Source organism: Musca autumnalis, unplaced genomic scaffold, assembly GCF_047663935.1.
Source record: "Musca autumnalis isolate F117 unplaced genomic scaffold, ASM4766393v1 scaffold_3, whole genome shotgun sequence".
NCBI lineage: Eukaryota > Metazoa > Arthropoda > Insecta > Diptera > Muscidae > Musca > Musca autumnalis.
In genome coordinates this window covers 50,203,868-50,219,067 of record NW_027411866.1, presented here as the reverse complement: position 1 = coordinate 50,219,067, position 15,200 = coordinate 50,203,868, and the positions used below count along the sequence as shown (strand labels likewise).

General features: G+C 33.0%; 2 protein-coding genes across 2 annotated transcripts in view; both read left to right on the top strand.

Annotated features, from left to right (window-relative positions):
* The window catches only part of LOC141398183 (uncharacterized), an 86,746-nt gene that overhangs the window by 29,079 nt on the left and 42,467 nt on the right, over nt 1-15,200 (top strand). The gene's annotated exons all lie outside the window — the stretch shown is intronic.
* The window catches only part of LOC141396664 (uncharacterized), a 33,924-nt gene continuing 22,561 nt past the window's right edge, over nt 3,838-15,200 (top strand). The window contains exon 1 of the mRNA XM_073972292.1: nt 3,838-3,975. Coding sequence (XP_073828393.1) covers nt 3,838-3,975 — 138 coding nt within the window. The remainder of the gene's footprint in view (nt 3,976-15,200) is intronic.

The following is a 15,200-nucleotide window of genomic DNA, read 5'->3' as shown; positions in this document are numbered from 1 at the left end:
CTGTTCAACCAAAATATTCTTTTTGGGACAAAAATGGGAATTAAGCATTTTAATTATTTCCTCGTACTTTAAATCGCTGATCTTCCTTGGTGCAGTTAGTGTGGTTAGGGTTGAATATACCGGTGAACCGATGTACTGCAACAAAAGCTTTGCACTGGTAGCCTTGTCGTCAAACACCCCCTTTAGCTGCAAGTGAAGCTCCAAGCGTTCCTTGTAGGTTTTGAAACTTTCCCTTTTTGGGTCGAAGGCATCGAAATTTGTGATGATTTGAACACTGTTTGTTGTGGAAGTAGAAGCTGCTTGCTGGTTTTGCATGGCTGTTGCCATTGTTGTAATGGCTTCCAACAGTTTCGCCAATTGAGTTTGATCCATTTTAGGTTATGGATTTTGTTGATGTTGAAAATAGATTTTTTGCACAAAATCTTATTGAAAACTCGTTGAACTTGAGTTTATCCTCGTCGCCAATTTTGTTGTGTATTTAGATTTAAAATAAGCACGCGTTTGATACTGATTAAATAATGATGCTTTATTTAATAAATAAGTAACAACAAAGATCTAAAAGATTAACAATGGAGTCGAACGGTTTGATCTGGTTGATAGTTGTAATCGAAGTGCACAAATATTGTAACTAATAAAAGCAAAATGGCAGTTACTAACAATGTAACGAATACTAATTAGTACAAAAGATACTTTGATTAAAGAGAGAATTTATAACATAGAAACAGAGTTGCCATGTGTATGAAATGTAATAATGAAATACACTACAATTTCCCTTCGATCAAAAATATATGTATGTATGTGTACAACATTTTATTTAAGCATCGAGAAGAATATTTTATCCTTTTATTCTATCTTTTGTGGATTCTTCGCACAAAACGTTTGACAGCAAAGGAAGACTACGGCCTGAATTCGCCTTTTGGATAACCTTCCTAAATTTGTCTTGGATTACTCAATGGTTGGTATCAAAATTCATTTAGTAAGGTTACTCAGAAGGCTTGGTTTTAGTCTTTTGCTGTCAGAAGTTTTTGTCCGAAGAATACATTGGATGTACTGAGACCATTATTGGCCTGTTCCAGAAATGCAAGAATCTACTAATTTTTACTATTTTTTTCCGATAACATAAAGGAAGAAATGTTATTGTAGTAAAAAATAGTAGCTTCTTGCAGGTTCTGGAACAGAGCATATACCTGATTTGCAGTAAAAATTGGTCATTTCCGTAATGCTGTCCGGAGTTGTCATAACATTCTGGGCGTTGTTATTGATAACCAGATGAATATGAAAGTTGAATATGCACCACGTTCAATCTGTCCATGGACAAATTATGTTTACATTGCGAAGGATCTATTGTTTGAATATCTTCTTATGATTAAAAATAAAATCTGTATGGTCTGGAAGTTGTTTCAGGCAAGACAACTATAGTAATGAAAAAACGAAAACAAAAAGAACTGGAAAGGATTGTTGGTAGAACTTTTTGGAATGAGAAACTATTTGTGCCAAAAATTAACTGTTCTTGTTATGAAAGCTTTCCTCTATTGGAATGTTTTACCTTATGACTAGCTAATTTTTCCCAGTAATGTTTTCCGATAGAAGCTCATGCAGTACTATTCCGAGTAGAACTAGTCATAGTGCATATATTGCATATACTTATTCATATGGCTGACTTCCTGTTGTGTATTTAGATTTAAAATAAGCACGCGTTTGATAATATTTAAATAGTACTTTATTTAATAAATAACTAATAACAAAGATATAAATCGAATATAAAAATGGAGTCGAACGTTTTGATCTGGTTGATAGTTGAAATCGAAGTGCACAAATATTGTAACTAATAAAAGCAAAATGGCAGTTACTAAAAATGTAACGAATACTAATTAGTACAAAAGATACTTTGATTAAAGAGAGAATTTATAACATAGAACCAGAGTTGCCATGTGTATGAAATGTAATAATGAAATACACTACACTTCCGAAACATCAGTTGCTTTGTAAATGCGAAGTATTGCACTCCGAATACAAAATGGGCATCAGGTAGAAAACTGATGCATTATGTAGATTTTTCTAAGGTAAAGTAAAGTTTGTTGTCAAAAGTTGTTAACACTATTCTGAATGGCCGATCTTCTGTAGGCCTCGAGTAGTTCGAAACTACACCAAATAGTCCTTGAATCGATATATATATATATATATATATATATATATATATATATATATATATATATATATATATATATATATATAATTTTTTGGATGAGTGGCCAATGGTTGGCACATATTTAATGATTTATATACATTATAGGCATTGTTTAATAATATGTCAGTTCATGTGTTTTTAGAAGTCTTAAATTTGTTTGTTTGTAAGCATCAGTACGTCGGACACACATACAGTATCAGACAAAACATTTGCAACTGAGTTTTAGCGCTATAATATTTGCAAAAATCAAGTTTTTGTTCAGTTTTTCAGCATAAAGATGTTCTTCGTACTCTAACAAATCACTCACTATTGCTTTTTGTACCTTATAACGGTGTTTCACTTTTAATAGCGTTCATAAAAAATATCCCATATTTTAGCAAGAAAAAACAATTGCAACTCACTCCGTCACTATATAAATAAGGCTCAAAATTATCACTTTCTACATTAATTTTGTGTTATATCCAGATTTTTATTTGTTAACAGAAAATTAACATTATGGGCCATTATTATATGTTTTTTTTTACTATTGGATGGATTTGAAAACGCAAAATAAACCAATTGGAGGCATTATTAAAAATATAATTTTAACATTAAAAGTTAATGCGAAGAAGGTCCTCCTTGAAATTTAATGATTACTTTTTACTTTAAGTTAACCGGAACGCTGTAAATCTGTCCGTAAAACCTATAATTTTGCAAAAGGAGACTTATAATAATGGGGGTAAGAGTAGGAACAGAATATTTTAATTTAATTTTTATTTGGCACTTGACAAGTTTGGGAAAGGGCTAGGAAATCGTATAACGGGAGAATATAATATAGGATCATTCTTAAGAATAGATTATAGTTGTATACGAAGACCATACAACATCAATTTAATGATTTCTTTCACTTTTTTGAGTGATTTAGCCTGCTGAAGTCCATAAAATAAGGGTCTGCTGTGAATAATAGCCCCATAGCGAGCCCATTTGTGCATGTTCCTTAAAACGAAAGAAGTGAAAAATATTAGTTTTGTATCGGAATTAACCATAGAAATATATTACGATATAATAATAACTCGTATTTAACTACAAGCCATTCTTAAGGATGATCCTAAATTATATTCTCCCGTTATACAAATTCTTAAGCCTTTTCCAAACTTATCAAGTGCCTAATAAAAATTAAAATAAAATATACTGTTCCTATTCATAATGGAACTTTTCTAGATTTACATATTGATGTATTCAGTGTTAAAGAGACCGTTAACCAATATAAATGTGGATATGACACAAAAATAATGTAAAAAGTCGTAATTTTAAGCCTTATTTATACAGTGACGGAGTGAGTTGTAATTGTTTCGTCTTGGTTTTTACAAATATTATAGCGCTAAAGCTAAATTTTATGTGTCTGTTACAAATATTTTGTCCGATACTGAACGTGTTTTCGAAATCGAAAATCTTGATGTATTGCTTATTTTATTAATAATAAATGTTGCAGTTCTCCTTAAAGTGTTAAATATATCCAAACCTACTTCAAAATAAGAAGTAACCCTACACATAATGATATAAAAATAATATTGTCGTTTTGCATTGGTCACATTTTTTTTCAGTTAAATGATGAATATAGTAAATCGACTTCGTTTATTTGTGAATTTCTTAAATCCGATAGTAATTACATGGCTTTCATAAACGCATACCAAAGTGAAGAGCAACTATGGAATCGTAAACGATATCCAAATCGATTGCGTTACACGGTCGAACAATTTAGCCTAAAGAATATTGCTGAAAGTATTGAGAGACAACAAAATATTCAAGTGAGTTTAAATCAAGTTGATCTTATAATAAGATATATAAAAAAGGATTATAAGGACAAATTAATACAGTTAAAATCGGTAGAAGAACGAGAAGCAGCTGCAGAATCGAATATTGTGCCAAAGTGGTATTTTGAGAAATTATCATTTCTAGAACCGTTTCTGTATAAGGTCAAATGTAAACCTCGTCGAAGGCATTTGACACCAGAACACATTTCACAAATCCTGGAGATATATAAACGATTCCCTATACTATGGAACACCAACTTGTTGGAAAATTTATGTAACAATAAACGAGAGGAAGCCATCCAACAAATGACAACAGCGGTACGCAATGAGATGGGCTTGAAAATTAGAGAAAGTTCTTTGAAAAACTATTTGAATACCATTCATGATTATTTCTTTAAAGAAAAGTCCGCAGCTATGGCCGGTAGAAAAGGAAGAACAACTGAAAACTCCATACATTTTGAAAGTATGTTGTTTCTAAATGATCATGTTGGACCTTTCGATTGTGCAGTTTGTCGAAAACGATTTAGAAGTCGATTGCAATACAAAATACACCTGTACCAGCAACATCAGCAGGGTGAGGCAATAACATGCTCCATATGTAATAAAATATACGAAAAAGTTGAACCTTATGTTAACCATGTTAGGCGTCATATGGGTGACTTACGGGACGAATGTAAAGTATGCGGTAAACGGTTTATCAGACCTGCTGATCTTAGAATACATATGCGGATTCACACCGGTTCAAAACCCTATTGCTGCGAAGTCTGTGGCCTTTCATTTTCCATGTCTTCGTCTCTCGAGGTTCACCTTCGGCGTCACAACAAAGACTACAGAGTATTTTGTGAGATTTGCAACAGAGGATTTTACGGTAGAGATTTGTTGCGAGTCCACATGTCTTCCCACACAAATGAGCGAAACTTCCCCTGTAGCGTATGTGGTAAATCTTTCAGGGAGAAAAGATTCTTGAGAAAGCATGTAACTATTCATGTAGAGGCAAGAAATTACCCGTGTTCATTGTGCGGAAAAATGTTCAAGAATAGGTTTGGAGTTAAACAGCATTTGAGAACACATCGTGCCAATGAAAATAAATCAAATAAACTTGATATTGCAATTTAAAAAAATTAAAATTTCTGTATTAATTATATACATATGCTATATTTTTATATATATATGATAAAGTATGTAGCAAATAGAGTTACTTACTTGTGATGAAAATATGAAATAAAGCAAAAATCTGTTAAACAAGTGATATTTCATTTATAGAAAAGTGTTCTGGCATATGGGAAATTGAATGATTGCTTTAATATGTGGGAGAGGATTTTCTTTACCCACTGTTGGCGTTTTACTCACACGATTTCTTTATTTGAATTGCGCCAATAATATTTCGTTGTTTTATTTTTTATACCCTATACCAAAATGTGGAAAGGGTATTATAAGTTTGTTTTTCCGAAAAATTAATGAAACACGGCGAAATATTCGTCGTACACCCCCAATTTGGTATATCATTAATTAATACATATTCTATTAATTTTTTGAATATTTTTTGTATATGTAGTCAAAATGGTCTGCATAAAAAACAAATTCCGTGGAAAACTAGTGGTGTGGGGTATCACATGATCTTAGTTGTTTTTTGAGAAGGCTAAAGCCTTAATTCGCCTCCTGGCGAACTAAGTGAACCTTGAAGTAGTGAAACTGCACTTTGTTGCAAAAAAATTTTAGTATGTACATATAAAAGAGTACAAGGTCGGTACAGCTCCTAAAAAGTGGTTTTTGTACGTCAAAAATCACCACAAGTAGCGGGAAAACCACCAACTTGGCATCCCTGTTGACAGATGCAAACGTACATTCATAAATGTTTTAATGGTACTTCAACCCGATAAAAAAGATTTTGAAATATCTCAATTGGTTTGTGTTGTATTTAAAAAAGTTGTCAAGTCCTTATTGAAAACCCCGTTATAACAAAGCGTTTAATTTTCTTATACAGAAGTTTTACCAACATGTGCTTATTAGCAAGTTTAAATGAATGAAAGCCGGATATATAGTTTTAGCTTCATCTCTCCCTATTAAATGTAGGGATTTTTGTGGTTATCGGAAGAAATCTAAATGTGTGGTTAGATGGGAAAAGGGGAAGCATTTTGCAAAATGGAGAAAATTTTGAAGGGTGATTTAAGTGACACTGTTGTTGTTTTTTTTTCATTTAGATGTATAAAAGAGTGCGGAAATTTAGAAGCCTTTGGTAAAATGAAATCAAAATAAAAGAAAAAAATAATTTTTAATAAACCCTACTAAAAGTAGAGCGATATTGTTTGGGTGTAATGAAACCATTATAACTGATTTCGCTGTAAAAATTGGTAATTCCCGTGTTGATGTCGTGAGTTGTCATAAGCTTCTGGGGCGTTGTTATCGATAACCAATTGAATTAAATGCAGCACGTTCAATCTGTCCATAGAAAAAAATCGTTTACAGGAGTTCAAAAAATTTTTTTGGTTCGCTCTAAAGCGGGGTACACATGATCAGTTTTGTCAAATGATCGGATGCTTGTCAGTGTGGCCCTCACTTTTGTCAGTCATCAAGCAACTACAAAATATTTTTTGCAGGTGGTATAAAAGGTGGAAGTCGCCTTTTGTAACTTTGCTTTACTTTCCATATGCTGTCAAAAGGTTTCTTGCGAGGAATAGACATCGGTTGCTATTATTGTATCACCTTTTTTATTGCACCCATGTCGCAAAAAAAGCGATACAGTAATACCAACTGATGTCTTCATTTGCTGTCAAAACATATTTTTAATTAAAAATAAATAGCAAATATTTCCCTTCGATCAAAAATATATGTATGTATGTGTACAACATTTTATTTAAGCTTCGAGAAGAATATTTTATCCTTTTATTCTATCTTTTGTGGATTCTTCGCACAAAACGTTTGACAGCAAAGGAGGTACGGCCTGAATTCGCTTTTGGATCACCTTCCTAAATTTGTCTTGGATTACTCCATGGTTGGTATCAAAATTCATTTAGTAAGGTTACTCCGAAGGCTTATTCAGGCCTTGGTCTTAGTCTTTTGCTGTCAGAAGTGTTTGTCCGAAGAATACATTGGATGTACTGAGACCATTATTGGCCTGTTCCAGAACTGCAAGAATCTACTAATTTTTACAATTTTTTTCTGATAACATAAAGGAAAAATGTTATTGTAGTAAAAAATAGTAGCTTCTTGTAGGTTCTGGAACAGAGCATATACCTGATTTGTAGTAAAAATTGGTCATTTCCGTAATGATGTCCTGAGTTGTCATAACATTCTGGGCGTTGTTATTGATAACCAGTTGAATATGAAAGTTGAATATGCACCACGTTCAATCTGTCCATGGACAAATTTTGTTTACATTGCGAAGGATCTATTGTTTGAATATCTTCTTATCATTAAAAATAAAAATTAGAATACCAAACGATTTACTGATGCCTTAAAATCTGTATGGTCCGGAAGTTGTTTCAGTAATGAAAGAAAAAACAAAAAGAACTGGAGAGGATTGTTGGTAGAACTTTTTGGAATAAGAAAATAATTATGCCAAAAATTAACTGTTCTTGTTATGAAAGCTTTCCTCTATTTGAATGTTTTACCTTATGACTAGCTAATGTTTTCCGATAGAAGCTCATGCAGTACTATTCCGAGTAGAACTACTCATAGTACATATACTTATTCATATGGCTGACTTCCGAAACATCAGTTGCTTTGTAAATGTCTCAAGCATCCTATTCCATATCGCAGTGATACAGAATTAATGCGAAGTATTGCACTCCGAATACAAACAAAATGGGCATCAGGTAGAAAACTGATGCATTATGTAGATTTTTCTAAGGTGTGCATAATGTAAAATTTATAAAGTTTGTTGTCAAAAGTTGTTAACACTATTCTGAATGGCCGACCTTCTGTAGGCCTCGAGTAATTCGAAACTACACCAAATATTCCTTGAATCGATATATATAATTTTTTGGATGAGTGGTCGATGGTCGACATTTATATAGACTACAGGCATTGTTTAGAACTTCAATAATATGTCAGTTCATGTGTTTTTAAAAGTCTTAAATTTGTTTGTAAGCATCAGTACGTCGGACACACATACAGTATCAGACAAAACATTTGCAACTGATTATTAGCGCTATAATATTTGCAAAAAATCAACTTTTTGTTCAATTTTTCAGCATTAAAATGTTGTTCGTACTCTAAACAAATCACTCACTATTGCTTTTTGTACCTTATAACGGTGTTTCACTTTTAATAGCGTTCTTAAAAAATATCTCATATTTTAGCAAGAAAAAACAATTGCAACTCACTCCGTCACTACCCAGCAAAATTTATTTGAAGTTGTTCCTTGTGAAGTAGTGATTGAATAGCTTTTTTTGAAGCAGTCCACGCAGAGTCATGAAAAATGCAGTCCGTTCTTCACATTTTGACAATGTCCGATTTGAATCCATTTCATAAATTTTTCACATTTTAGAAATTTCAAAATTTTGCAAAAAAAACTTAAAAAGACAAAGAACTTAATTTGTTTCTTGTTAATTATAATAACAGCAATATGTTTGCATCCATAAAAAGTAATTTGTATACAAAAAATAGTAAAAGTGATTTCGAACTACATCTTTGTTTGTAGCCAAAGAAGTAGTTGAATCATATGTTGTAGTGATTTATTCACTTAAGTTTTTGTTTGGCTCTAGGTCATTTCAATAAAACAAATGGTGATTTTGTTTTATATCTTTATTAGTTTTCCGATATTTCGATCGTCTTCGACGATCATCATCAGGGATTTTTTGTCTTTAAGTAAAACAAAAACAAAACATTTTACATAAATATAAACAAAATTTACAATTTATAATTACTTTTAAGTGTTACGTGGATTGCAACTTTATGTTCTGTTCTTCATCACAGGTGATTTCCAACTAAATTTTCTTTCCTCTTTTGATGTTTTTGTATAACATTCCTGTAAATCTGCGCACAGTGTTCCGTGTCCGTTTTGAAATTCATCCTTTCTTCTGTAGGAACATTGATTATGTGCAGCATTTCGAGCATATACCGAAGTTTGTAATTGTTTTCTTGGGCAAGAATCTTTACGTCTTTGAAGTTAGGAGTATGACCCGTTTGGGCACAGTGTGCGGCGAGAGCTGTTTTTTGTTCTATGGGTTTGTTTTTAGCTTTTTGGTCCAACTTGTGACCACTAAGCCTGGTTTTGAGCTTTGTTTTGGTAGTGCCAACGTATACTTTTTTACATGAGTTGGACTTATCTCCATTGCACCCTATTTCATACACAACATTGGATTTGTCGTCATTTGCAAGTTTTGCCTTCGTTCGACTGAAAAACTTATTGTTGGTGTTATTGCTTTTAAATGCCAATTGGTATTGGTCATTATTATACAAATTGGATTTGTAAACTCTTTCTGAAAATCCTTGAATGTACGTAGATCTCTTATACACTTTTGGTTCCCTATCTGTGTGGTTTGGTTTTTGTGCTTTTACTTGCTTTAATAATTCACAGACCGTTCTGTTCGGGAAGTCATTCATTCTTAAGAATGAATGACTTCCCGAACAACAAATCCAATGTTGTGTATGAAATAGGGTGCAATGGAGATAAGTCCAACTCATGTAAAAAAGTATACGTTGGCACTACCAAAACAAAGCTCAAAACCAGGCTTAGTGGTCACAAGTCGGACCAAAAAGCTAAAAACAAACCCATAGAACAAAAAACAGCTCTCGCCGCACACTGTGCCCAAACGGGTCATACTCCTAACTTCAAAGACGTAAAGATTCTTGCCCAAGAAAACAATTACAAACGTCGGTATATGCTCGAAATGCTGCACATAATCAATGTTCCTACAGAAGAAAGGATGAATTTCAAAACGGACACGGAACACTGTGCGCAGATTTACAGGAATGTTATACAAAAACATCAAAAGAGGAAAGAAAATTTAGTTGGAAATCACCTGTGATGAAGAACAGAACATAAAGTTGCAATCCACGTAACACTTAAAAGTAATTATAAATTGTAAATTTTGTTTATATTTATGTAAAATGTTTTGTTTTTGTTTTACTTAAAGACAAAAAATCCCTGATGATGATCGTCGAAGACGATCGAAATATCGGAAAACTAATAAAGATATAAAACAAAATCACCATTTGTTTTATTGAAATGACCTAGAGCCAAACAAAAACTTAAGAAGAAACTTAAAGATCAAAGGTCAACTAAAAACCAGACAACAAGTGATTTATTCACTACAAAGAACTAATGCAAAATGTGTGCTTAAGAAGTAAATTAGACAGTATCCTCACTGCACCATGCCCTTGTAAAAATCATGACTTCTTTCACGTAAAAAGATGTAGTCCGGAATCACTTGCACTCATGATTTAACTACTTCTTTGGCTACAAACATTTTGCTGGGTAACTACTTCAATCTGGACTATCGGTGGGTTTGGAGGTAATCAGTGACTATATATCACCACAATTACACTTCGACGACATTGAAGTTCGGATACCTGACAGAGAAGCCTGGACCCACAACTCCCTACCTCTACCCGGTATAGAGATTTATACCGACGGATCCAAGATGGAAAAGGGAACAGGAGCGGGCGTCTACAGCGATACCCTCAACTTACGGATCTCGTACAAGCTAAGCGAAAATTGTAGCGTCTTCCAAGCCGAAATCTTTGCGGTCACGAAAGCAGCAGAATTGATTAAAAACATGGAAGGGGATATAACCGGACCGGTGACTATCTATGTGGATAGCCAAGCGGCCCTAAAATCACTTAGATCCCATTCAATCAAATCTGCTGCGGTCTTGCACTGCAGGAAAGCTTTGGAGGCCCTACGATCAATCGTTACCTTGTACTGGGTCCCGGGGCATTGCGACATCGAGGGAAATGAAAAGGCGGATGAACTGGCACGTCGCGGATCTGAGTCAAACGACATCGAAATCGATAACTCAATCAGGCCACCCCTGTGTCACTTCATGCGGCTCCTAGAACAAACATACAGGGAGAAGGCTGGTCAGATCTGGAATAACGAAACTGGCTGCAAGGTATCAAAGGCAATCTGGCCCAACCTCTCCAAAAGGAAGACCACTTCCCTACTCTCTATGAGAAAACCCGATCTAAAACTAATGATTGGAGTTATCACGGGACACTGCAGGATAAGATCAATGACCTGCAAATGGGATAGAGATGACCCCACGGACTACTGCAGATTATGCGAAGACGAAGAAGAAACAGAGACGATTGAGCACTTATTATGCCGTTGTCCAATGCTCAGGACCAGGAGAGTTCAAACAATGGGTGAACATACATTATCATTAGACATCGGATTTTAGCATGTTTTTTATTTCTTATCCGATTTGACTCAAATTTTGGATCTAGGCGTTTTGAGGGTCAATTTTTCGATATTTGGGGTCATATCAAAAATATGCAAAAAATATGCAAAAAATATGCAAAATATATGCAAAAAATATGCAAAATATATGCAAAAAATATGCAAAAAATATGCTAAATATGCAAGTGTTTTTTTGACAAAAATCGTCAATTAAATTTAGATAATCATCAAAAAAGCATTCTAAATTAAGTTTTTTGACGTTTAACATAGTTTTTTGCAGATTGTTATGTTATTGAGACTCTCCAGATATTCCGCAACAGCAATAAATCTAGACTAACAAGTCTTAAATCAGTTTTCACAAGGTGAGAAAATGTCAAATAACGCAGCATTCCTATTACAACATAATTTGCTTCCTATACAAATATATATAGATAATGGAAAAATTTCAAAAACTCAATCAGAAATGTCAAAATCAACATGTCCAAATATGGGTATTGTTTCTAATCGGCCAAAATTGTCTAGCAAAAAAACAAAGGAGCTAGAGTTAGTCATCGCTATTTTTCTTTAGATAGAAGCGCAATTTTTTCTAGTTTTTGGAAAAAGGGTTCGTTTTTTAGCGCAAAATGGGAAAAAGTACTAAAGTACCATTTACGATTCCGGGTTCTGGAATATAACTATAATTAGAAGTATACGTTTTGAATATCCACATATTAGATTTGAATATATTTTATAGTTTTTAGTCCTATATTTGTAGTCAAAAAGCTTCTTTGGAAAAATGCTCTAACTGCCTCTTTAATGTTGATGACATGGTTTTAGTTTAATGCACTAAAAATACATAATTTTATATGTATATTGTAAGCATACAACCGCTTAATGCAGAATTGGGAAATGTTCACTCCTCGACGAAAAGTAATGCATTATTCTTAGATTCACTTTTGGCAGTTTTGTTGAGATGTGTATTATTTTATTGTTGTTAAATAATTTGAGCTTAATCTGGGGCTTTGTTGTTTTCAAATTTTTAAAAACAACAAGTTTTATTTAAAGAGGGATGTAGTTAAAATTGATGTGAAGAACACCAAATGATTAGTGCAAAATGACATCACTCAGAAAAACCACACAATAGCGTGGTAGTGGTAAAATAAGTCAAACCCTTGGAATTATCTTTAACATGGCAAAACCACTCACATATTTCTGCTAGAAAAGCATTTGGAATGCTAAAAAAATATAGTTCTTTCATTCCTGCTACAGGAAAACAATTTTGATAACACAGTCGAAAAGAAAATATACAATTAATTAAGTTATACCTGACCGTGTACTCGATAATTTGAACTAATTATTACAAATGCTTCGAATTTGGACAGTTGTTTAATGGAGGAGTTGCTGTCAAAATTGTTTCAGCCACATTTAGAAAAAATTATCGAGTACAAGGATATAACATCTTTTATAACACATTAGTCTTGTTGTCTAGGATATAAATAAATATATTAAGAAAACTATTCGCCGCAATATTGTCATTAAAGTTGCCAAAGGCAAAGATTTCAAGGAATCTTAATTTTCAACAAAAAATTAAATTTCACACTTGCCCGGTGTTTTGCTTACATCCTGATGTATACTTTAAAAACGTCATATTTTTAGCTCTACTTTCAAAATCTGATTGGCGTTTTCTGTAATTTGGGAAAATTGAGTCTTGTTGCATGGTAAATTGGTAAAAAGTAAGGAAAGGAACAAATACGGGCAATGCCAATAAAAATGTCCGGATTGTCGTATAGAAAAATCTCACTATTTTTAACACTTAGAGCACGTAGATTATTATATAACTACCACGAGTTATTTAGTCATAGAAAATAATTTATTTTCTTTACTATTCGTTAATCCGGACAATTTGATACACCGCCGAAACCTGTGGTATAGGGATTATCGAGATTATACTGTATATATGGGTGCATTATCCAAATCTGAATCGATTCTTACCAAAATAAACAGGGATCGCCCTAGGGCCAAAAAATCTCCAATTTTTATGCGAATTGGTCTATAAATGTGACCTGTACTTTGTTTTCAAAAAGACCTGGTCAGATGGATAAGTGCGAATCTATGCAGATCATAAAAAGGAACTGTGGGTCTATTTCGTTTCCTTTTGCATGTTTCAAACTCATTCACTAAGACATAATACCCTTAGGGTATTAAAATATAGTTATCAGTGCAATCATGAATAAAAATTCCGTGCATAATTTGTTTCCTTTCCCAAATTTCACAATTTTTTCCATATTTATGCCCAAAAAAGGGAATATTTTTGTCGATTCGACTAGAATATGCCATCATGAAGCGAATCTAGTAGCTTTCAACTTTTAACAAATATTGATTTTAAAAGAATTTCACTTTTTAAAATTATTTGCCGTGTGGAAAATTCGGAGGGAATATTCATGATTGCCCTGTATATTTTTTATATGTTATATGTTTTTAGTAAAATATAAAAGATTTTATGTAATATTCAATATTGTCTTAGTCTTAATATCTAGCTCATTTGTTATTCTGTCAGACAATTTGGCCGAGCAGAAACTATCAACATATTTGGATACGTTCATTTTGATACTTCTGATTGAGTTTTTGAACAAATTTGTATTTGAAAGCAACTTATGTTGTAATAAGAAGGCTGGGTTATAGGCAATTTTCTAAGTCTTTTAGTCCAGATTTATTGCTGTAGCAAAATAATAATTAATAACATAATAATTTGCTAAGAAATCGACGTTTAACGGCAATAAACTTAATTTAGAACACTTTTTCATGACTTTCCAAATTTAATTTAACGATTTTCGTCAAAAAATTAGTTGCATATTTTGCATATTTTTTGCATATTTTGCATATTTTTTGCATATTTTGCATATTTTGCATATTTTTTGCATATTTTGTGCATATGCAAAATATGCAAATATGCAAAAAAATAAAAAATATGAGCCTGTCATTGCATTCAGTTTTCTTCAAAACGAATTTTGGTCCAATCAGAATTTTCGTATCTTTATTAATAAAAAATATGCAAATATGCAAAATCCGATGTCTAATTATCATCTCTGACAACATTCTGCCAAGCCGAGCCGACAACACTGCTTCTTCTCGCCAAGGGTCTGAAGTGGCTTCTAAACGAACAAACTACAGCATCTTAATACGGCTAACCTCCTTACTCGCTCTCTCTCTCTCCTTACAAATAATCTCTCAATCCATAGCACTTACTTAATCATTCTCAACTATCCTCTAACTTACTTAATTATTCCTTTTCCCTATTTCTAAACTCGATATGCTATTATTTCTTTTCTCCTACCCTTACTATAGGATGAACACAATGGACCATAAGGTCTCCGAGTGGAGTGGCTGTCCAACACGACAGCTGCGCGTCCTTTAACCTAACCTAACCTAACCTAACTACTTCTTTGGCTACAAACATTTTGCTGGGTATATAAATAAGGCTCAAAATGATCACTTTCTACATTATTTTTGTGTTATATCCAGATTTTTATTTGTTAACGGTCTCTTTAAGACTGAATACATCAATATATAAAGCTAGAAAATTAACATTATGGGCCATTACTATATGTTTCTTTACTAATGGATGGATTTGAAAACGCAAAATAAACCAATTAGAGGCATTAAAAATATAATTTTTACATTAAAAGTTAATACGAAGAAGGTCCTCCTTGAAAGTTAGTGATTGGTTTTTACATTAAGTTCACCGGAACGCTATAAATCTGTCCGTAAAACCTATAATTTTGCAAAAGGAGACTTATAATAATGGGGGTAAGAGTAGGAACAGAATATTTTAATTTAATTTTTATTAGGCACTTGACAAGTTTGGGAAAGGGCTAGGAAATCGTATAACGGGGGA